This window comes from Meriones unguiculatus, chromosome 19 (genome assembly GCF_030254825.1).
Source record: "Meriones unguiculatus strain TT.TT164.6M chromosome 19, Bangor_MerUng_6.1, whole genome shotgun sequence".
NCBI classification, from domain to species: Eukaryota; Metazoa; Chordata; class Mammalia; order Rodentia; family Muridae; genus Meriones; species Meriones unguiculatus.
The window spans coordinates 51,842,336-51,868,131 of record NC_083366.1 but is presented as its reverse complement, the minus strand read 5'-3'; the positions used below and the strand labels follow the sequence as shown (position 1 = coordinate 51,868,131).

The 25,796-nt window shown below is 40.0% G+C and overlaps 1 protein-coding gene across 5 annotated transcripts in view; it reads right to left on the bottom strand.

Moving 5' to 3' along the window:
* Nucleotides 1-25,796, bottom strand: part of Fars2 (phenylalanyl-tRNA synthetase 2, mitochondrial) — a 416,134-nt gene that overhangs the window by 167,201 nt on the left and 223,137 nt on the right. For all 5 annotated transcript variants that reach the window (XM_060372570.1, XM_060372574.1, XM_060372572.1 and 2 more), the window contains one exon: nucleotides 24,073-24,233. In XM_060372570.1, coding sequence (XP_060228553.1) covers nucleotides 24,073-24,233 — 161 coding nt within the window. The remainder of the gene's footprint in view (nucleotides 1-24,072; nucleotides 24,234-25,796) is intronic.

Genomic DNA, 25,796 nt, shown 5'->3' with positions numbered 1-25,796 from the left:
TGCAAAGACAAGATGGTAAGCAAAATCATTATTGTGAAAAAAAAAAAAGCTGTCAAAACACCATTTCCATACATTGCGTGTTATCTTTAAATTTATAAAGTAATGCTTGTTATTGGACTGTGGGAGAGTTTATGTTATGCCAACCTCTAACACAGCCATTTAAGTGTGTGCCAGGTATTTATTTGCTATACTAACACAGACATTTACAGCTACAATATTCAAGATTTACAGGATACTTTTTATATGGCGGCACTGTGCTAAGGATTTGTATTGTATTCAAATCCCTTAATCCTCTTCACAACCCTCTCTGACTAGTAGGAATTAGTATTTTCTTGATTTTACGGTTGAGAAATCTTAGACACATAAAGCAGTGGCTTGGGGACTCGAGTTCAGACAGTCTGCTCCAAAGCTCATGGCCCACATCCAGGCTTCTTTACAGGTTGGGGCTGTGAAGACAATTTGTTTGAGCACAGCCGCCACAAAGCCCAGGGAGGTTACAGCTCCTGCCCATGAGTGCCGCTCGTAATGTGTCATGGCTGCACGTGGGAACAAGTGTTCTGGTGGGACACTAACACTCCACAGGTGTTGAGGAAGAGCCACTGGGCAAGGTTTCACAAGACAGAACGACCAATCATTCTTGCTCAAATGGGATGGAATGGCTATGGAATTTCAAGAAATACCACCTAAGGTCACTGGCAATCAAGTTGTTTTTTAGATCCAAACTAATGCTTTATGTTTGCAAACCCTACCTTTTGGGTCCATGCTTATTGAGAAGAGTGTGCTCTCATTCCCTTGCAGTTTCAGGGAAAAGCTTAAAGTGAAAGACAATTAAAATTCATAGATATTATTGTGAAAGGAGAAACAAGAAAATATCAAAGTCACATAAGGTTCAGCATAATATTTCAGGCTCATCATCTTGTTTTCCCTCACATCCCCTTAGATTCAGTCTTTTGAATAAGGAGCCATATCTTCTTCTTAATGGAAAACAGTATTAGAAACAGAGGTTGCTCACTGCTACTGTTCTAGATGCTCAAAAAGGGCAGAACTATGGAGCGTCTCTGAACTAACAGATGAACACACATGTACAAACACTCTTACAGTTCCACAGAGATATTTTCGAGGCCTGCCTGGGCAACTAAGCAAGATCCAGTATTAAAACAAGGAATGAGGAAGAGTGCTAGACAGATGGCTCAGTGGTTAATAGAACTTGATGCCCTTGCAAGGACGTCTTGCAGAGGTTTTCAGTGCCTACATGGCAGCTAGTAACTGTCGCCCCTGGTTTAGGAGATCTGACACCTCCTAAAGCACTGTATGAGCATAGTGCACACACCCACACACATAAAATAAAATACAGTTTAAGTAAATAAAAAACAAAGGGGAGTAGTTGATGGGCATACACCTTAGTGGCAGAGCACTTGGCAAGCCTGTACAAACCCTAGGTTCAATCCCCAGCAACACACACACACCCCCCAAACCAACCAAGTAACCAACCCATTAATTCATATTAATTTCTGTGATTCTAACCTAACAAAGGTTTGTTCTTGTCTTTTCTATTGTTGCTATCATCTATCTATCTATCTATCTATCTATCTATCTATCTATCTATCTATCTATCCATTCATCTATCTGTTATAGAGGCAGGTTCTCACTATGAGTCCCTGTGGGCCTGGAATTCACTAGGTAGATCAGACTGGCCTTAAACTGCTTTTCCTTCATGAGTGCTAGAATTAAAGTCTTGCACTACCACTATTTGTGTATCTACAGTTCCTTTTAGAGTTCCATTTTTTTCCCAACATTCTGCTTTTGTTAAAAAAAAAAGTGTAAATCTCTATATAAAGAAGAGCAGAGAGTATGGGTGTTCATCTCCATGGTTTTCATACACAGACATACTCAATTCAGCTCCTGTCAAAACACAAAGCATTTTCAGTGAGCCCAGAAAGTACAGAGTGTGTCTAGGAATCACAGAGACACACACGCACAAGAACACAGTAGACAGATGCGCACACAGTCAGAATCACACCCGACACTAGGCAGAGAAATGCTGAATCAATGGATCAGGAAATCATTCACTTCAGCAAACAGAAGTCTACAACTGTCAAGGAGTAAGCATAACACACGTTTTCCCACATGTGTATGTGGACAAAGAAACATCAAAGGAAAAGGATGGGGTATTATAGAACAGAAAGGGCACCAGTGGGAGCAGAAGAGAAGAGGTACAGGAGGTGAATATCATCAAAGCACAGTATATGCAGGTATGAGAACCTTAAAATGAAGCCCATTATTCTATGCAATTAAGACATGCTACTAAAAAAAGAGAGAGTAGGTATAAGGAGAGCAGAGCAAGTGAGAGTGGACAGGAAGTGATAATTAGTGAGCAAACAGCCTGGATAAAATGGTAAGGCATTCTAAGTAATGGGGACTATTGAAAAGGTTAAAACAAGAGAGCAGCAGCAGCAGCAAATGGGGATGGCAGAAATGGGACGATCTAGACTTAGGAGACAGGCAGTTACTATGGCAGGGTGACCCATGGCTCTGAACTCTGATACAGGAAGAACCTCAGAGAGTTGTAAGGAAGTGGACTCCTGGATTCCATCCCCAAAGGTTCTGACAGAGGACCTAGAGTGGATGGAAGTTTACAGGAGAAGCCAGAAGTGGAGATGGAAACGGAGGTGTTCATATCTAAAACCCTTAGTTCCCTCTTCCCCCTACATGGAGGAGATGAAATTACTAGTGAGGATGGAGAGGCAGCACCAGGAAGCTACTAAGCACACTTCAAACTCAAAACAGGAAACCAACACTTGCAAAGAGGCTACTCAGCTCTGCCTTATTAGTTTTAGGATGTTCAACGTACAACAACAGATCCAAACCCCAAGATTTAACCTTGGGGTTGACATAGCAGATTCCTGACCAGGCTGCTGGCGGAGAGATGCAGGATAGGGCAACAATGGACTCTGGCTGGTATGGATGAGAAAGAAGTAAGGTTCATGGAATACAAGCAGAGTAGATGGCAGATGAATGGTAAAGTTGAACCCCATAAAGGATCATACAAATGGCCCTGTAGTGGGGGACAGGGTGGAGGGTTATGGTACATGACAGATGGGCCTGTGGCTATTTGTGGTAGCTTGTATGGGCTAGTTGTGAAGTCTGAGGGAAATGCTTTGTTCTTCCAGAAGGTCAAGAAAACTATGGCACTTCGTAACTGTACTTAGGCTATTGTGAGAAAGATATCCTAGATACTAGGAGTTGGGAGGTAACCAAGAGGCAGCAGGCATAGAAGGGTAAGGTGTCAACATTAGACAGAGGAAAAAAGGTCTACCTCTGAAATCACTGTCAATGGAGAATCCTAGCAAAATTTTCCTACGCCTTCCTGGCAGCTTCTGCTTACATCATGTAGTGATTTATTTTCACTCTTTGCAGCTAGGCAAACATCCTATCACTCAGTCCACGACTGTTTTTATGTTTTAGTAATTCTTTTATAAAAGGTTAAATCTATCCATCCATCCACCCATCTTTCTTTCTTTTGGTACTATGGATTAAGCCCAGGGCCTTATATATGCCAAACATATAACCTAACAAACACATACATCAGGTACTAGAGTTAGTCCATAGTAGCAAAAGGTGGAAAGGTGTGCCTCTCCTCCTTAATTGACAGATACAAACCAAGTATCTAAATCAGTGTGAAATAAAAAATATGCCTATATGTCACAAAGGAGGCACGAAATAAGTAAGAGCAGAATGAATTTCATGCCTGCCTGAATGCACACAGGCTCCCACCCTGCTTTCCACATCTACAGGCTCCCCTTCCTATGACAATAAAACTAATTAGTCAATGAATAATATTTGAGGCTTTGCCTCATTCGTTCAGCATTCAAGTTCAATTTACATACTAATAGTTGTATATTTGTCTTTAAGAGATACAGTATGTGAAAGTAAGTATAATAAATGGATATCCATTTTACTGTAAAGTTACTACAGCCTCATGAAAAATAGGAGAATGGAATAGTCAATAAATCTGTTTATTTCTCCTCTGGTACAAAATAAACCTACTCCAAGGATGAGAAGTTAAATGGAAATTATTGCATAGTAGCAATATAGTGTATGTTGTTCAGAACCTCCTTGTTAAAAAAAAAAAAAAAGATGGGGTCAGGGGACTCTGATGGGAAGGTCTATCCTGACAGGTTGGAGCTGGCAATGTCTGCATAGCTGTGGCCAACAGGCAGGTGCTTCCAGCTTGCAAGGATCTTTCCTGTTGCTGCTCTGAAATGTGTTGGGCTGACATCCCCCATGATATGGAGGCTCCACCCACAGGGAGCCAAAACCACCATGGTTTGAAGCTGAATCTATCTTCTAACAAGAATAACAAGAAGCCAGACGTGGTGGCACAGGCCTGTAATCCCAGCACTCAGGGAGGTAGAGGCAGACAGATAATCTCTATGTTCAAGGCCAGCCTGGTATACAAAGCAAGTCCAGGACAGCCAAAGCTAGACAGAGAAACCTTGTGTCAGAAACAAAACAAAACAAAACAAAAAAAAAAAAAAGAGAGAAAAGAAAACAAAACAACAACCAAAGAATAACAATAACAGGAACATGGTTTCCATCCTTCTTTTTTATCCTAAGTAAAAAAGCTTAAATGGTAGACTACGAGTTCTGTGTAGTGGTGCAGAGTTAATAAGGTGCTAATTGGAAAACTGGGTAAGAAGGAGGAAAAACAAACCACCCACACAAAACTAGGAACCAGAATCATGGGAACACAGTGACTAAATTACCTTGTGAAGATGTTGATGTCATGGTAACAGGACCCTAAAGATGAAATGCTGAAGAGTTAAACAAGGAGAAGGTAGCACAGGTTTTTATAATGGTACCAGAATGCAAAGGGCAGACTATGTTGTTCAAGATTGTCAAAATTAGGTGAATAATGTAAAACTTGCACTAGCCTCTTCTCTTCCCGTTTGCTTACATTTCTACCACATAATCCTCCTCTGCATGACCCACCTACTCAAGTGGCCCCTTCCTCCAGGAAGACTCAGCCTTGTCACTGTGCAAGCCGTCTTCTTTATTTCTTAGCACCACCTACGCTAAGCTAAGTACCTGTGACCAACTGCTTCTCTCTTGGTAATCACTGCCCAGGCCAACTTCTCAAAAGGGCTCAGCTCTGACTTATCCTCCACAAGAAACATTCTGTTACAGCTTCTCATTTCTTGGCCTATGCTGTTACTTGCTCACAGTCTCATCTGCAGTCTTATGCCCAGCAGAAGAGCCGACTCTGTCACATAAAATAAGACAAAGACAATATCAACATACCAACATTACACTCATGTCCTCATATTGGACTCTTATTTCCTTCTCCAAATATGTATTATTTTTATTTTTCTATTTCCCTTTTCTAATTCATCCAGTTCCAAAGACAAAAATCTGGGAATCACCCTAGATCATATATACTTTAACTTATGGTGACTATAAACCTGTGCCAAAGTCAGTTAAAGATTACCCTTCTGGGGTAACTGTGCCCCCTTTCCATGAAAGCCATGTCTCAATCTAGATAAAAAAAAAGGGGGGGTAATCACTGTACTTCTGCATAAATCATATTCCGTGGCCTACCATCTTTCAGTGTTGACCTCCAAAAATCTCTTGATCCCAGAATCACCTTTCCAGCTCGTTCTACTCCTGTCTTTTTGTTCTCACATCACCCCTGTGGGTTTTATGTGGGCTCCTAATCTCTTGGCCCCAACCCATACTTCTCACTGTCCATTAACACTGGCAACTAATGTGGAAATGAAATGCTTTACTATTTTATTCTAGAAAAAAATACAAAGATAGGCTTCATTACACAATCTTTCCTGCCCAGACTGCCCACCCTACTTCAGAGCACACTCCCTCTACCCACAAGTATCCTAGAGTAAACTCTATAGACTCTGGCTGCATCCTGCCACCATGCTGTGGTCGAGCTTCCTTTCCTCATTATTGGCCTGACTCCTCCTGCTCAGGACAGATTCCCTAGGAAGCCAGCCTGCTTTATCAAAGCTCTCATATATATTACGGCCCACTACCAAGATGAGCGATCAGAGGGCAGGGACTTCTCTGTATCCTCAGTATAGAGCACAGGGTCTGACACTGAAGTAGATGCTCAGAAATGTTTGGGGAATGAATAATTCATCGTGTTCTTGTGTTTGGGGAAAATCCTGTCAGATTTCACATACTTCAACTACAGCTTCAATAAACAACAGGGAAATGAGTCCCTTTGTGGATTCCATGCATCCTGAGACCACTTCTTCCTTGCTGTGCTGACAACCTAACTTGAATCAGAATCACATATTAAAATGGTGACAGGCACAGAGTGGGAGAAAACATCACCTACAAAACATATAATGAGAAAGACAGGGACAGAAAGATAGAAGAACAGAAAGAGGAAAAGATAGATGTAGAGAGAGATGCTGCCTCTCAGCACTGTCAGCTTAGTCATTAGCCCAGGGCCACAGCAAGACCTGAGCAATTTGGCCACAGAGGTGGCTGCAGGGGAGGAGGGCCACACTGAGAGGATCTTTCTACTGAGGTGTTCTACAAATAGTTCTAGAGGAAGTGACTGTAACAGTTAAAGATCTGGCGTGACTAATCCCATGTCACATGACCATAAAGAATTCTAGAGACCGCCGGTATATAGACTAATGTAAATGTGCTATTGACAAAGAACTATCAAATTAAGAAATATTTATGTGCTAAATTTTATGTTACATGTAATTAATACAATTAACACATATGAAACCAACTTATTACTTTAGGAATATTAATTTGACTCTATGAATATTAATTTGACTCTTTAAAGTATATACACCATATCTATATAAGTCATAACTTCATTAAAAGGTATATAACCAAGTTTATAGTCATACTATATTGTTTGTTTGTCTCAAGTGTGTTTTAACATTTAAAAATGTAAAAAAGATCTTTATAAAAGTGACAAAAAGGCTGAAAAAGAAATTAGGGAAACAACACCCTTCACAACAGCAACAAATAACATAAAATACCTTTCTGTAACTCTAACCAAGCAAGTGAAAAACATGTATGACAAGAACTCTAAGTCATTGAAAAGAGAAGTTGAAGATTTTACAAGATGGAAAGATCTCCGATGCTCGTAGATAGGTAGGATTAACATAGTAAAAACTGCCATCCTTCCAAAAGCCATCTACAGATTCAATGCAATTCCCATCAAAATTCCAACACAATCCTTTACAGATCTGGAAAGAGCAACCATTAACTTCATGTGCAAAAATAAATGACCCAGGATAGACAAAACAATTCTGTACAATAAAAGAACTTCTGGCGGTATCAACATCCCTGATTTCAAGCTATCCTACAGAGAAATAATAATAAAAACTGCATGGAATTGGCACAGAAACAGTCAGGTTGATCAATGGAGCCAAAATGAAGACCCAGAAATAAACCTACACACACTTGCTTTTTTACTAAAAAGCCAAAACCATAAAATAGAAAAAAAAAAAAAAAGCATCTTCAACAAATGGTCCTGGTCTAACTGTGTGCATATACAGAGGTAAACAGAGACTTCTCAACAGAGGAATCTCAAATGGCCGAGAAGCACTTAAAGAAATGTTCAGTATCCTTAGCCATGAGAGAAATGCAAATCAAATAACTGTAAGATTTCATCTTATACCAGTCAGAATGGCTAAGATCAAAAAGTGACAACACATGCTGGCGAGGATGTGGAGAAAGGAGAATACTCCTCCATTGCTGGTGGGAGTGAATGTTTGTACAACCTCTGGAAATCAATCTGGTGCTTTCTCAGAAAATTGGGAATAGTTCTATGTTAAGACCCAGCTATACCACTCCTGGGCATATACCCAAAAGATGCTCTAACAAACAACAAGGATATTTGCTCAACTATGCTCATAGCATCTTTACTTGTAATAGTGAGAAACTAGAAACAACCTAGATGTTCCTCAACCAAAGAGTGGATACAAACATTGTGGCACACTTTCACAATAGAATACTACTCAGCTATTAAAACCACAATTTGCAGGCAAATGGATAGAACTAGAAAAGATGATCCTAAGTGAGGTAACACAGACAGAAAGATACACATGGTATATACTCACTTATAAGCAGGTATTAGATCTATAGTACAGCATAAGCATATTACAATCCATAGACCCAAAGAAGCTAAGTAACAAGGAGGGCACAAGGGAGGGTGCTAGAATGTCACTCAGAAGAGGAAATAGAATAGACAGTAGAAGTGGATGAGAGAGGAAACTGGGCAGGAGATGGAATCAGAAAGGAAACAAGGGTGAGGATCAGATGTGGGGAGAACTGGAGTGGGAGGTCAGAGGGCTGGGAACAAGAAGGGAAACTGAGGGGGACATCTCTTTGTCAAGATGGAGGCCTGAGACAGGGTAAGCTACTGGGAGGATATGGGTGTGACTGTACTGAGACTCCTCAGATGGGGCACACAAGGACGGAAGTGACCATCTTTTAGCCAGGCAGGACTACTGGAAGGAGGGGAACAAAAACCCACTGACAAAATCTCTGATCCAAAAATTACCCTGTCTACAAGTACAGGGACAAAGAGGAAACAAAGATTGAGGTAATATCCAACCAACAAATGGCCCAACCTGAGATTCACCCCATGGTAGAAAGCCAGCCCCTGACACTATTAATGATGCGCTTCTATGCTTACAGACAGGAGCCTAACTTGACTGTAGTCTGGGAAGCTCCAGCTAGCAGCAGATCAGATGGAGTTGCAGCCAAGCATGGAGTGGAGCTCCAGGGTCTTGTGGAAGTGTTGGGGAAAGACAGAAGGACCTGGAAGGGACAGGAACCTCACAAAAAGACCACCAGAGACAACTAACCCAGACCCATGGAGGCGTACAGAGACTGAGACATTACTAAGGAGCATGCACGGTTTGGACCAAGAGCCGCTGAACATATATGGCTGATGGGCAGCTTGATCTTTATATGGGGCACCTAGAGAGTGAAGGGGGGGGCGTCCCCTGCTTCTAACATGTACTCAATTGCCTGCTTCTGGATCACTTCCCCCTGGCAGGGCTGTCTTGCCTATCCTCAGGGGATGAGGCTATGATCAGCCTGATGTGACTTGATGTGCTGGCGAGGGTTGGTACAGGTGCAAGGAGAGCTCCCCTTTTCTGGGCAAAAGGGAGAGGGGAAGGGAGCTAGGATGGAAAGGAAAGAGAATAGTAGGAGAGGAGGGAGAAGGCACCCTTGGGATGTAAAATAAATAAACTGAAATAAAAATAAATTAAAAAAATGTGAGAAAGAGGGGGAAGAAGATGACTTACTAATAGTTCAAAAGCCTGAGTACACACAGAGGAGTGGGCTGTGCAGTTGTGAAATCAGGGAAAAGGCTGATTTAATAAGCACAGATTTGGACCAAAAGCTTAGTTACTGATGAATAACAACTTAACTGAAGATGATAACGTTAAAATAATTATTTCCTCAGAGTCTCACTGCAAAATCTCGTTATGATGCTTCAATGAGTTCATGAACTGAATCATTCTCTATGAATCAATCTCCTCTAAAGGAAGCCGTGTGGCCAGGGAAAAAGTAATATTCAATGCTCTTCATGAGTTATTAGCTCAAATCCCACTAACATGGTAACTATATAATGAAGAAATAGGTATGTATTCTAAATGTCTTTAGAAGATTGGTTCTCAAAGAGAATGCATAAAAGACAAAGTTGAAGATGTACAAAAACAATATAGACAAAACGTAAAAAAAAAAAAGAAAAAGAGAAAAGAAAAAAGAAAAAACAAAAGCAAAAGTGAGGGGAAACAAATGTGTTCAATGACCTGAAAGGGCTGAATTCAAACACAGAAAACTCAGAATGTGAAAAGAACAATCAACTAAATCGAAATATAAGCCAGTTTTAGATAGGAAGCTCCAATATGCACAAAAGGAAGATTTGGAAAAGACAAAGAAAGGAATAGTGGAGAAGTGCTACTCAGATTTCTCGAGAGTTAATTCTGATACCGAAAGTACTTGGCAAGTATTCAGTGGGGTAAACACAGGCCCACTGATAAAGCGATATCACAATAAAATTGGAAGACATGAAATATAAACAGAATTTCTTAAGTATTACCTAAGCCAAAGGGTATTATTATATACAGAGAAACAAGCTGATTAAGATCAGACTTCAGAACATGGGCCTGAAGTAGTATCTCAAAATGCTCAAGAAGAATGACTGGTCTTCAAAAAGAATTTATACCCTGCAAAAGTAGCAGCTGATGATGAGCTCAAAAAATCTGGTAGTATAGTTCAAAGGCAGACTGTATGTTTAACATATGAAAGGTCCTGGGATCAGGGCCCAACCTAGAAAATAAGGAGGAGGGAGAACTATTCCTAATTGTCTGAGAAAGTGCCAGATTGATTTCCAAAGTGGTTGTACAATTTTACATTCCCTCCAGCAATGGAGGAGGGTTCCCCTTTCTCCACAACCTCTCCAGCATGTATTGTCACTTGAGATTTTGATCTTAGTCATTTTGATGGGTGTAAGGTGAAATCTCAGGGTCATTTTGATTTGCATCTCCCTGATGTCTAATGACATTGAACATTTCTTTAAGTGTTTCTCTGCCATTCTATATTCCTCTACTGTTTAACTCCGTACCCCATTTTTTAATTGGATTGCTTGATTTGTTGCTTTTTAACTTCTTGAGATCTTGATATATTCTGGATATAAGCCCTCTGTCAGATATAGGGTTGGTGAAGATCCCTTCCCAGGCTGTAGGCTGTCGTTTTGTTCTGACGACAGTGTCCTACGCATATATCCAAAAGATGCTCAAGTACACAACAAGGACATTTGTTCAAACATGTTTGTAGCAGTTTTATTCATAATAGCCAGAACCTGGAAACAAACCAGATGTCCCTCAAGAAAGGAATGGATACAGAAACTGTGGTACATTTACACAATGGAATACTACTCAGCAAGTAAAAACAAGGAAATCATGAAATTTGCAGGCAAATGGTGAAATCTAGAAAAGATCATCCTGAGTGAGGTATCCCAAAAGCAGAAAGTGACACATGGTATATACTCACTTATAAGTGGATACTAGACCTATAAGATAGGACAAACATACTAAAATCTGTACACCTAAAGAAGCTAAACAAGAAAGAGGACCCAGGGTAAGATGATCAGTTCTCACTTTGAAAGACAAATGGGATAGACATTGGAAGTAGGAGAAAAAAAGTAACAGGACAGGAGCCTGCCACAGAGGGCCTCTGAAAGACTCTGCCTAGCAGTGTATCAAAGCAGATGCTGAGACTCAAACAAACCTTGGGCAGAGTACAGGGAATCATATGAAAGAAGGGGGAGTTAGTAAGACATGGAGAGGACAGGAGCTCCACAAGAACCAAATATATCTGGGCACAGGGGTCTTTTCTGAGACTTTCTCCAACCAAGGACCATGCACGGATATAACCTAGAACCTCTGCTTGGATGGAGCCCATGGCAGCTCAGCATCCAAGTGAGTACCCTAGTAAGGTAAGGGGAACAGGTACTGCCTCTGACATGAACTCAGTGGCTGGCTCTTTGACACCCTACCCCCCCCCCCCCCCGAGGGAGGAGCAGCCTTGCTAGGCCTCAGAGGAGGACATTGCAGCCAGTCCTGATGAGACCTGATAAGCTAGGGTCAGATGGAAGGGGAGGAGCACCTCCCCTATCAGTGGACTTGGAAAGGGGCAGGAAGGAGATAAAGGAGGGTGGGATTGGGAGGGAATGAAGGAGGGGGCCACAGCTGAGATACAGAGTAAATAAACTGTAAATAATATTAAAAAAATAAAAATTATTAAAAAAGGAGGGAGAAAAAATGAGAATAAGAAAGTATAAAAGGAGGAGGAGGAAAAAATAAAATGTTGCAAAATGTAAGAGAAGGCTTGGTTTATAAAAATACATCAGTACACAAGTTTTATTACTAATTTAAAGTTTTTAAATATCAGAATAATAAAAAAAACACTATAAAAATTTATGCCAATGTATCTGAAAATTTAAATGCAATAGATATTTCCTGAGGAAGAACACAAGTTAATCAACTGGTACATAATAAAACTTAAAATCCGGATAGCCTAAAAGCCACAAAATTTAATTTGTAATTTAAAGTTTCTAAAAGAAAACTTGAGCCACAGATGATTTCACTGGTAAATTTCAAACAATGTTTAAGAAATACCATCAACCTACAAAATATACTTCCAGAGATTACAAAAGGGAAATACTTCCACACTAGCTTTATGAGAAAAGCACAGTCTTAACACCTGAACCCGAGAGGAATGAAACAGAAGACAACTACAAGCCTGTAACCCCTGAACAAAGACTTAGAAATCCTAAACAAATATTAGCAAATCCAATCCACAACTGCAGAAGGAAGATAATATAACCAAGTTCATATATGTGTTTTTTAAGAACAGAAGAATGGTTAACATTAAAAGAATAATCATTATTACTACAGTAACAGAACAAAGCCCCAAACTCATGAGAATATCTCAAAAATCATGGAGGTTTTGATAAATTATAACACTCATTAATGATAAAAATACAATTCTCAGCAAAGGAGAAACAGAAGGAAATATTTCTAATTTGATAAATGCTTTTCAAAAAATGCAGACCAACCACTTTAAATAAATAAGCATTTCAAACTTTCAAGATCAGACATATAATTAGATTTTAATTTTACATTACCATAGTTCATTTAGTTCAATCTCCTCAATTCAATTTACTCCAATAAGAATCAAAGAATCACTCATGGTAAAATTAGTTTTTCAAAGGCTGAAAGCTAATAAATTCCCTTTTGCATTCAGATCTCCAAACCCTACCCACCACCCCAGAACTTATTAATTGCTAATGAGGAATACAGGGTCATTTCTCCTTTTTACCACACACATACTCAATTAGCCCAGCTACATCTCTACCAACCATTCTTCTTGGCACTGCTTGGCAGGGCCAATGTGGCTGTGAACGAGCATGATACTGTGGCAGCGGAAAGTTTTAGGTTGTTCAGACTTCTTCTGGACTCCTTGATACCCTAGGGACGGTTTGCTTGGCCCTATGTGAGTACCACACATTCTCAATTCTTGTAGATCATTATTTGGCCAATACAGACTCTCTATATTTTTGTATCAGTTTGAAAATTTGGTTTTCAAAAATTTTCACAAAGCTTCTTTGCATTTCTCCTTTTTAATTGCATTCATCATATAATTAAAACTTTGAGGGATGGAGAGATGGCTCAGGGGTTAAGAGCCCTGGCTGCTCTTCCAAAGGTCCCGAGTTCAAGTCCCAGTAACCACATGGTTGAGATGAGCTCCAGTGCCCTCTTCTGTGGTGCAGGTGTATATGCAGGCAGAACACTGTATACATAATAAATAAATAAATCTTTAAAAAAAACTTTGAAGCAACCCTATAAATACTTTTTAGACATAAACAAAGCATAGCAATAAGATTGGCAAGAATGGAGACCAAGCAAGTGGTGACATTAGGATGGGGAGAGAAGAAGGGGAATGCCACCTAAAGGGCAAAGGGGTCTGAATGAATTTACCTTTGTCTTCAAAGAAACACGTGGCACAAACTAAAAGGAATGCTAGGAGGAGACAGCAGGATGACTGTTGTCTCCTGTGTACAGGTCTGCACAGTTCTTAGCAAATCAAACTGATAAATATATAAGATGTTTCATCATTTTAAAAGAGAAACTGAAGAAATCCAGAATTAACCCTCTAGTAGCAGTTAAGCTGGGGCTCAAACTGCCAACTGGACTTCACAGTGGCCACCTCTTCACAGTCACTATCCTCATTAGTGAGTGACGTCTCACAATTATAAATTGTACATCTCAGAGAGAAGCCCATGAGAAAATCCATTTTTCCTTCTCACTGAAAGAAAATTTCAGTTCATTGCTTAGCCAAGTGAGAGGAGGAATAATTAAGCCATCCACTATGCAAATTAGTGCTTCCTTTAACTAGTCTTAGATCTTGGGATCAGGAATTCACACATAAAAAGAGCCAACTTAAACGCACACTTTGAAAAGCTACAATTTAGCTGCAAAGTAATTGTTGCTTCTCTGTCTTACCATGGGCAGCTTTTAAGTCTGACCATCCCAGATGCATCTAAATACCCCTCTTATCCTCTGTGCACAGGGGCAGGACATGCTTCTGATTGAATCATTCGGGAGATTTATCTTTTCTTATGAACCAAGAGGAAGTAAAGACACTTTAAACTACACTTACCTTCTCTACTAGCTATTCGTATAGGCAAATTGCTTTACTCTAATTTGTTCTCATCTCATTAACATAAACTTTGGATTTTATGCTGCAATTGACTGATCAACATTTTTAGTTCTTTTAAAACTCCAAGAATCACATTCCCACTCTGAATGACCTTGAAGGGAGTAGTGCAGACCTTTTTTCTCTAGGCTAATTCAGTTAATTTAGTCTAAGGCTCCAGGATAACAACTTAGTTTACACAGAAAACCATGCCCCATAGCATAGAACATTTGTTCTGTGAAAGTAAACACAGTCGGTTCTAGACAAAAGGAACTGTTTAACCAGGAAAGGAAAGGAAGTAGGATAGGAAGAGAGAGTGGAGGTATTAGTCAGAGAACGAGATAGTAGGCAGAATTTTATTGTGAGTAGTCTATCATTCTATTTCATAAATGACAATCTATTAAAAATGAGGTCGATACAAAGCTCTATTGTTTTGGATATAGTTTAATTATATATACCTGGTGCCGTTGATTGTACAATTCTGCAAGTGTAAGCTTTCATGACAAAAGCACTGTCTATGTACTAGATAATAGCAGGTGAGTTTCTAGATTGCTGCAGCTACCTTGAGATGAGTTATGAGGAAAGTTGGATGAGGACTCCTGGAAGGGTTTTCCAAATCATCCTCCAATAAATGAATAAATGAATGAAAAAATAAACAGATAAATAAAAGTGCATGCTTTTTCTCCTCTTGTATATGGCAAATCCTTCTGCTGCCATCTTTCAGTCTTGAGGGGACAACTGTGAGCAAAATCTATTCAGGGTTCTAGAGCGCAGGTGTCCATGTAGGTTTGTTCTTAGCCATGCCAATTCCTATTGGGTCTTCTCTTGGTTGAAGACTTCCTGCTACTATAATTCTCATTTACGCAACAATCTCTTCCGATGGTCACCTTTAAGAAAAACCATGCGCCTGTCCATTACCATTTAAATGATATGCTGTCTCTATCTATGTCAGTTCCTGACTATTCTGATGATATCTTTCAAAAATTCTGCCATCAGTTATTACTGTCCAGTTTAGATGATTTTGTACAGCAAATCACTAGTTCTCTTCTTTCAGAAAAAGAAACAAGAGCCTTCAGCTAATCTAACAGATAATTATTAAACTATATTGCCCATTGGTCATTTTTATAGATGTTGGCAAGATTTAATGTTTAACATGCTGTCTATCCACAGAGAGCATTTGTATACTGTCAAAAGCTTAAAAAAATTACAACCAGGGGGCCTCACACCTGACTGAGAAAGCTATAAGCAGTTCATGGTAACTAGGGGAGAGGCAAATGTTTTCTTCAGTGGTATAGTCCCTGGTAAATTGCCTTTGCTCCTGTAAATAAATTTTCACCCATGCTCCCTTTAATAATCCCAATGAAATTCCATAGCTTACCCTAAATAAACATGAAAGTAGGAGGGTAAGTTGAGAAGAGGAGGGTGATCAGCAAGAGTAGGAGAAGAACAGGAGAGAACAATAGGGGTGAATAGAATAAAAGAGACATAATCACATAGAATGTAACTAGGGCATTACACATGCATAAACATCATTACATTTTTTTTTATCCAACACGACAAAAAAAATCATAATACTAAGGTGTGTGTTATGTGTTTTACTAAAGTGCCTTAATTAAAAAAATAGTGGCTATAATTCTCTAAACATAAAACACAACAAGATCTGCTAATTTTTAGTTAAAATGGCAGTCAAAGTCCAATAAAAACATGGAACTTTAAATGATAGGATAAGATGGACTATGACCAATGAAACATCTGAATGTTTTAGGCTCGGATTGTGGAAAAGCAATGCTGTCAAAGGAAGCTGGAGAGAGTAACTAAGGGCATAAAGAACCAAGAATGATAGGAGTGAAGTCCTTAGCAGAGCCTGTATTCTACAGTGGTGGTAGAGATACAAGATGATGCTGGTGAAGACAGATGTAATATTGTGGATTAAACACACTATTTATGAGTGAGGTCTCTTCTAAGGTTTTATATTTAACTCCACAGAGATTTCCAAAAAGTGAGGCTACACTTTTCCAAAAAGTGGCTCAGCAGTTAAAATCATTCGCTATTCCTGCAGAGGGTTAGGGTTAGGGATAGGCTCAATTCCTAGTACACATTTGACAACTTATAACCATTTGTACTTCCAGTTCCAAAGGATATGGTGCTATCTTCTGGGCTCTAAGGGTACTGCACACAAGTGTATAGACATACACACAGGAAAACAGTCACACACATAAATTAAATTTGATGAACAAAAGGGTCTGGAGGGACACAAGATGTAAGTCCTGGGCCTAATCCTGGAGGTTGGGAAGGCACGGGTAGAGCGTTGGGTGTGGGATCTGGGCTCTGTCTAAGGACAGAGAACATCCTGTGGGCTTAGCAAGAAGGAAGAAAGCTCACCAGGCAGAGCTGGATGGAGCACAGGGTATGCTGGCAAGGATGGACATGGAGGGCAGATATGACATGAGGTGTGATAGGACAAGGTCTAGTGAAGAGAGGCAGCTAGGCAGATCTAGAGCTAGTGAGGTCACTGCTTTTTAAATTAAATTTTTATTTTTTTTAATATTAGTTACAGTTTATTAACTCTGTATCCCAGCTGTATCCCGCTCCCTCATTCCCTCCCATTCCCACCCTCCCTCATCTTCTCCCTACCCCTTTCCAAGTCTACTGATAGGGGAGGACCTTCTGCCCTTTCACCTGACTGTAGCTTATCAGGTATCTTCAGGCCTGGCTTCAAGTCCTCCTCTGTGGCCTAGCAGGCTGCTCTTCCCTTGGGTCTGGGGGTGGAGGGAGAGGTCAAAGAGCCCGTCATTGAGTTCATGTTAGAAACAGTCCCTGTTCCCCTTACTAGGGTACCCACTTGGATACTGAGCTACCATGGGCTACAGGAGAACCTACTCCCAACACTTTACTAGACCAGCATAATTCCTAAATGGATTCTCAGTACTTATACTCACAGATAAATATGGCTCTCACTCTTCATCAAAAAAGCTTCTTTTTGCAGCAGATGGAGATTATTACAGAAACCCGTAACTGGTCAAAATACAGAGAGCAACTGATCATGGGAATACAAAGCCCCAATGAATATATCCAGAACAAAACTGCTACGGGAAATATCTTGGAAAAGAGGGCGGAAAGATTTAAGAGGCAGAGGACCAGGAACTCTGGTGTTACACTGTGACTTCTAGGTGTGACAGAGGAGCTACTTCCATGATACCTCAACAACATGGCTGTCTAAACTAAACTTGAACAATGACAACTCCAGTAGAAATGCTAATGTGGAAGAGGAGGGGTCTCAGGTGGCCTCATCTACACACAAAGAACGAAAGGCAACTGATGACTGTTGAGAGAGGGAAAATCTGCCTTTTTCAGGGAGGATTCCCTAATACCTGAAACTATAAACATAGAAACAACACTCTACAAGTTGTTTTTATATATTTTAGCCAGATGTGTATAACAATAATAACGAAAAGGAGGCTATGAATTTGAGAGGGGTTGGTGAAAGGAAAGGGACGCAGGGAAACTATATATATATATATATATATATATATATATATATATATATATATTTTTTTTTTTTTTTTTTTCTTCTCAATGCAGTTTATTCAGGAACCTTGAACAATCTTCTGACCCTGGGGAAAGCCAGCCCACAGCTTAAAATAGCCTCTGGGTAGCCAACCCCAGCGTGCCTCATGGGCAATGCAGATAGGTCCACATACACGGAAGCAAGCCAGATCCTCAGCCTTAGCCAAATATGGAGTTGTTTGTGACAGAGAGCACTCACCATTGGGAAGGTGGAGGGCGGAAACCAGCTCCATCATTAAGGCACGGCATTACGCAGCTCTCTACAGTTCCCCCTTTTGGTTTTAGACGCATCAGGCAAGAGTAGAGGTCTGATCTCTGATATTAGAAATAAATTGGGACTTTGTACCAATGAAACAATATATTTTAAATTTAAAAAATTTAAAAACCTAGAAACACAATGAGAAAAAATGGTTTCCAAATGTGTCTGTACTTTTACTGCTTCATCGTTCACATCTGTAACTCAATGATGCTTACTGAACTTGAGTAAAGCCCTTTGCTTTTTCATCTTTCTAGTTATTCCTATGGCTCTTTTTTCTTGGAGAGACATCTCTTTTCCAAGAAAAGAAATGTTTAATTTTAATTAAGTAGGAAAAAGTGCATATGGTAGCAGTTAAAAAACATAACTTCATTGCAACACACTGAAACTCATGAGATTCTCACAACCGAATTTATGTAAACTAGAGGGAGAAAATACTGTGAAATCCTACATTAAATCTCTATCAGATGCCATTTATGATAAGGACAGAAACATCAGATTTAGCAGCTCTTCCAAGCCAGGATATTAATATATTAGCAGGTAAGAGCCCTGAGACAATTCTAGAGAGATAAAGGAGGATTTAGAGAATTAATCAGCAAGAAAGGATTAAAGGAAAAAAAAAAAAAAAGCTCAACCTCCACACTCCCTGGTCAGTGTTACTATAACCATGCAATCCCCTATGTGTAGGTGCACCGCTGTCTTGTCTGTCTCTCTGTTATCTTATGTGTCTTAGCAAATCTGCTTCTTCTTGTAGATCAGAAACATTTCAGAGTTGAGAACTAAGAACTTCCCCCCAGGGTCTCCATGTCTACTAGTTCTTTGTTACAGGTAAAGTGGAGCTTGCTGACTACCAGCAGCTATGTGCACTCAGGTTTGACTTAAAATTCTGCCTGTCACTAAGTAGTAGTTACCACGGCTAGGTTTACATAGTGGTACCAAGCCTCACTTTCTTGCCTACAGAATATACACATAGCATCCACCTAACCCACTGGGGCGCATCAAAGCTGTAATAGGCAAAGTATTAATACACCATTTGCATAGAGCACTCAGTAAGTGCCAGGTGTTACAAGGTCTTAATATAATCACATACAGGACTGGTGAGATGGCTCAGTAAGTAATAGTGATTATAACCCAAGCCTGATATCCTGAGTTGTAATCCAAAAACACACAGTGGGAAGAAAGAAGTGGCTCTCAAAAGTTGTCCTCCAGAGTCCACATCCACAGAAAGTGTTCTCTCTCTCTCTTCTCCCCTTCCTCTCTCATAGACACATTAAGAGTAAAGATTTTATATACAGAAAAATTATATATTGAGTTATGTCTACTCAAAAGTACAGATAAAAAAGAAAGAGAGTTAACATACAATATTCCCTTAAGAAACCATCAGTACTCAAATAACACAGAACTCACTGCTGATGACTGCTGCCATTGGAAGGCACAGACAAACAGCTTCTCTGGGTGACCAAGGATAGCTGGCTTCTGACAAGACTGAGTTGATACAAGAAATCTTTGCAACTGCCATTTGCTGATGCCTAAACACCAAACTGTATACAATTTATTTCTAAAAATCTCAATTTATCATTTCTAGTTGATATTTATTCTGATTTAAGGACTAGTATCTCTTCACTTTAAGCATAAAGATAAAGAAGAATTGTAAGTACCAATAAAGGGGAAGGAGGCGGAGAAGCAGACAGGGGAGGACAGGGAAGGAAGGAATCTTATGCAGTTCAAAAATTTAAAGAGTGTAAGAGTAACTACAATACTAAAAAGCTTTAAAAAGTAGGGCAAGAAGAAAGGTTTATAGATTGGCTTATAGAAGAGTAATGCTAAATTCCCAAGTAGAGTGCATCGGAGGAAGAAGGCTTAGCACCTGCTCAGAGGGGCTGGCCTTACTAAACAGATAAGGCCAGAGCTGCCAGTCAGAGTATTGCTTGTGGAGTTGTGGTACCACCAACCACAGGCAGGTAGTAAGAAATGCACACTCCCATTTCTCACATGGAAGCAATGAACCAGGATCCATGAGTAACTCATCTGTATACTAACGTTTGAGAATCATTAATATATGTGGTTTGCTAGATTAATAAAGGAGGTTAGTAAACCTGACAGCTTATATAGTAACATGTAGGTACCATATGCTTTGGCCAGGAATAATGCATCTATGAATTTTAAGTCAATTAAGGCTGATGTTGAAATGGGCTTGCTTCCTCATGTGTATAATGGAGGAGTGTGTATCTGATTCACAGGGTTGCTGAGGTTAGGGCAGTGATACCTTCTTGTAATGCCACAGAGCACAGCTAAAGGGAACCTCATTCAAGCTTAGGAAGAACATAGTCTGCAGACAGTGAAGCTAGCCTGCAAAGACCCTTCATCTGGCAGAAAAGGAAACAGCCACTATTGCTAAATAATTGGTAAACTACTATGGACAGATTATGATTAATGCCATTTAAGTTAGCTATGTAAATAAAGTACATGATGCAGTAATACTGTGTGGGGCTAAATATTGAACTAACAGTTGAAGGCTGTTTCAAAAAAATTTGAAGGATATATAAAAATTGATTTACTGTGCTTTCAGTTTAGGGCACTAATATGCATGAGAGTTTACAAAAACATCCCACAAAAGGCACATGCACTTAGACGCCTGCACACTGGGACCAGTGCAGTTGGCAGAGAGTTCTTGTGCAAAGCAAGAGAACACTTGCATGACAAAGCTACCACATTGCTTGCCCACTTATCTCAAGCATTATCCAGATGGGCTAAAGAGAGTTATCATAGGCAAAGTCTTTGGTCAAAATATGCATACTGAAGATGAAAATTAAAACAACATAACTCAAAGTTTCCTACTTACTAGATATAAGAAATGGCTCTCAAGGTTTTACAGTAGTCTCCTAGATAAGGCCTTGGGGTATTCTAAATCAGAGACTGCCCTTGCAGCCAGAGCACCCTTACAGCTAGGAGCTGATTTATAAGACCTTGGAGGCTGTAGAGAATACAACTACTGAAGTCAAGAGAGCTTGAGGCATATGTTAGGAGGGCCCAAGAGAAGATAAAGAAGACAAATTTCTTTCTCCATGCAAACAGATTCTGGAGTTTCCTGGCCAGAGAAGTCATAAGGCACAAGATTACAGCTGAAGAAGGCTTTTCTCAACATGTCTACCCTTCTGGTCTGGCAAAGAGTATTCTTTAGGACTACAATCAGCTGCTTCTGTGACAAGAGGCTCTTAGTTCCTTCTTAGGAATATAAACATGATGACTCTACGAAAATAGTAAAACGTTATAATAACAAAATTAGAATAGTTAACGGCAGTCAACTTTGTGTTACGAGGAGAGAGGCAGGTAAATACCCCAAAGACATCTAGAGCCCTGGGGCTTCTGAATATGTTCCTGTGCTTTCACAGAGGTGCTAAGACAGGTCAGGAGAGGCTGGTCATGGTGGTGTACATTTTTAATCTCATCACTTGAAAGGCAGAGGCATATTGTTATCTGTGACTTTGAGGACAGCCTGGTCTACACAGCCATGGCAAGATAAGGGAGGTCAACAAAGTTAGATCATCTCTCAAGCAAAAATAACAAAAGAAAACAAAACATCAAATAAAAGTCTGATAAAAGTCTTGGGGTAGGGAGAGTTTCCTTAACTATGTTGCTAGCAGCATGGAGTCACGGCAAACCTTATAAGGAGAAGGCATAAAATTCAGATAAAGTGATGAGCATTCAGGTGTTAAAAAGACCACGTGGTATATTAGGAGTCTGGAGAGCTAGCAAAGGCACAGGAAAAGATTTTCTCCTGAAACCTCCCTAATGAACCATATCTATTCCCACCTTGACTTTAGACAGCCAGGCCACCTACGTAAATGAAATGAGATAACTCCATATTGCTTTCAGCCTCTGGACTTTGTAGTCACGTGTCAAAGCAACATTAGAAACGGGTATATACTTTTGGTATCTTGGGATTAGTTACTGGGTGAAGAAACTAAGGGGAAAGTCATGGTAGGGGGCTTTCACAGATCACACTCCAGCAATGAGGGGAAGTCAGGACAGAAATTCGAGGCAGGTACCTGGAGGTAGAACGGAAGCAGAAACCATAGAGGAATGATGCTTACCGACTTGCTCAGCCTTCACACACCCCAGGACTACCTCCCCAGAGATGGCACTGCCCACAGTGGGTAGGATCCTTCCACATTAATCATTGGTTTAAAAATTTTTAAAAAGCTCTACAGGCTAATGTTATAAAGGTATTTTTTCAATTAGGATTCCTTCTTTCCAGATATATTTAGGCTTATATCAAGCTGACAAAACTAAATTATGTCTGTGTGTATGTGTGTGTGTGTGTGTGTATACACAAAGAGAGTGTATTTAAATGGAGTTAGTCTCTAACAGGGCAACAATGTCCCTAGTAGGCACCATAGGCTAGTATATTGAAAGTCCAATGCAAGGAATGGTTACCTCTTTTCAAGTTGATGGTCAGTAATGTCCCCCAGGTCTTTATGTATTAAAGACTTTTGCCATTGCTCTTGGTTACATTCTAAGTTCAATTACTGAAGACACATTGAGCTATAGAGTAAAAGAATATGGAGAAATCAAACTGGAACAGATGTGGAAGCTTTATCCCTAGCAACTGGCTTTTATAATGCTAGACAATGTTATGAACAGTAAAGAATGAAAAAAGTTATCATCAGTCTTACTCAGATACGAAACCTGAAAGATACAATAACAACCTGTATAGATAAGCTCACTGGTGCTATAGTGGCATGAATACCATTGGAGTAATCAATCAATATTTGATTAGATTTAAGGCCTACTCTACATGAGAGAACCATGTTTCACACCATTATAAGGGCCAAAAACCTGTGGCTAGACAGGTCGCAGGACCTAGGGAACAGCTTCCTACTTCTCCACTCCGAGGATATGGTATTAAAACTCCTAATGACATCATTACACACACATACTAGTGTATCTATCAAACCATGAGAGAAGCTTCACCCTCCCACCCCTGGTGGTGACTTACAACTGGTCAAGGTGAAGATAATAATGGACTGTAGACTGCTCAGGCCTAAACGGGGTATCTAGAACACATTCTTTCCTTTTAAGTAATAGGGGGAACAAAAGAAGGAGTACAAAGAGTGTAAAAACCTTAGGCAGTGGATGACTGTAACAAAACAATATTTTTTGGACACTATAGAGCATTTGCACATATAAACTCTCAGAGACTGACAAACCAGTGCAAGTTCAAGCTAGCCAACTATCCCAGTATAAAGAGGGGAAGTGATTGTGAAGATCCTAGCTGAGAAGCTATTGATAGAGAACTGCAGGACAAAGGGGAGTTACTTTCTTTAGGGCTCTGGCACCTGGTAGGTAGAATTTAGCCCACGGAACGCTTGCAAACCCAGCACTAATTAAAGTGCTTTATTTTATTCATGTTTTATTTTCTTAATGAGGTCACAAAGTTGGGTGGGTATGGAATGGGTGGTGCATCTGGAACTGGGAGAGAAGAGGAATATGATCAAAATACAATGCAACAAATTCTTAAAGAGTTAATAAAAACATGTATTAAATCTACTTCAAAAGAAAGTGTTTTATTTTGTTTAAAGATTCAGGGGATATAGCCCACAATGGTATGGAAGGAAGAATAGAAGCGACTGGAGTCGGGTGCTCACAATTTGTCCACAGTAAGCAAGGGGAGAGTATGGGTGCTTGTGCACAGTACCCTTCTCCTATTAATTCAGACAGGACTCTGGCTCTGTGTGACACTGCCCGCATTTAGGGTGGGTTTTCTGATCTTGATGTACCTAATCTGGATAATTCCTTAAAGACAGACCCACAGATTTGTTTCCACGGTGACTTTAAATCCCATCAAGTTGACTGTTACCCCAGTTTTAAAATAGTATTTAAAAATTCAACAGAAAAATTCAACAGTTTTTAAGTGAAAGATCCTTCCAGATTTTGATGACAAGTTGTATCAACATTAACCTAATTCTTTTACGTCTTCCTACCTGAAACTTGACCCTCTGATTGATGTCGGACAGGCGGAACTGCTTCAGGAAGCGCTCCTCCTTACTCCAGAAGAGGCGGATGTCAGGGATGTCGTAGAGGATCATAGCCAGTCTTTCTAACCCCAGGCCAAAAGCCCAGCCAATTCGATCGTGAGCACCAGCTATGATTAGGAACAAAGCAAAATGTCTGTTTAGGAAAGTATCAAGATTACACAGATGCCTGACGCTGTCTGATGAAGACCAGCAGTGCTGAATAATGGGTGCCTCCTGGTAGGAGGGCTGAAAAACACAATGGACTCACCTAAGACAATGTTCAATTTTACCTTTTCTTTTTTTCCACACTTCTTATAGCCCACCCCTAAAACTGACTGAAATCATACCAGCTAGAGAATATCTGTAACATTACAATAACGTCCAAAGGGGAAGCTTATTCATCCTCATGTTTTCCCTCCCTTCTTACATCCCTTCTGTCATGTGCACGCATGTGTGTGCATGTGTGTACAAGCACATTTGTGTTCACTTATGTGTGAAGGTACATGTGTATTGAGGCCAGAGGTAAACATCAAATACCTTTCTTACTCCCTTTTATACTTCAAATTCCAGTATAGATGGTTGTGAGCCACCAAGTGGTTGCTGGGAATTGAATTGAGGACTTCTGGAAGAACTTAACCACTGAGCCATCTCTCCAGCCCCTATACCTTATTTATAAAAAAATTATTTACTTTCATGTTCTGTGTATGGCTGCTATGCGTGCATGTTTGGATGTGCACTAGATGAGCACAGGGCTCAGAGAAGACAATGGTGTTTGCTTGTGTGTATGTTGGTACACCACATGCATGCATGCAATTCTCACAGAAGTCAAAAGAGGGCACGGGAGCCTTTCTAATTGGAGCTCAAGATGGTTGTGAATTGCCTGGTGGGTGTTGGAAACTGAACCAGGGTCCTGTGAAAGAGCAAAAAGTATTCTTAACCATTGCCAGCCTCAACACATTATTTTTGAGATAGGGTTTCTTAACCCTGAAACTCCCTTGTTCAGTGAGATTGGCTGGCCAGCAAGCACCAAAGATCCTCCAGTCTTTGACTTCCCAGAACTGGGATCACAGGCATTCACTGTCCTGCCTGAATTTTCATTTGGGTCCTGGCGATCCAAACTCAGGTCCTCATGCTTGTGCACCAAGTACTTTACCTACTGAGTCATTACCCCAGCTCCAAGTCCAAGCCTTGGTTCTCATCACTGAATTAGGATTTTCTATAACATATGCTTGTTCTGATTCAAATATTAGTACCCTATATGCAGACAACTTAAAAAAGAAGATAAAATCTCTCCCTAAGTGGCTTGCCGTCCAGAGATAAGTCTTCAAAATATGCCACAGCAGATGGCTGACATTAAGGAAACATTATTAGGCTATCAAGAACAAAGCCCCTATCCCTAACTCAGAGGCTACCTCCAACTGGTAACCAAGGGAAATGAAAATTTAGTTTTCACCAAGAGAGTCTCACTGGGGAAATGAGCAAATCTTAAGGGCAGACTCCTTGTCAGTAGTAGGTTATCAGAAAATTAACTCAGTTGCATCTTTGGAGGTAACTTATCTCATAATGTCATATCAAGGGTTTTTCTTCTTTTTTAAATGTGATCTTTTTCTCTTTTTATCCCACAGGTCCAATGCATATATATTACGGCTTCTGGTGTTGTGTTTTTATGGGATACCTGAGTGTATGAGCAA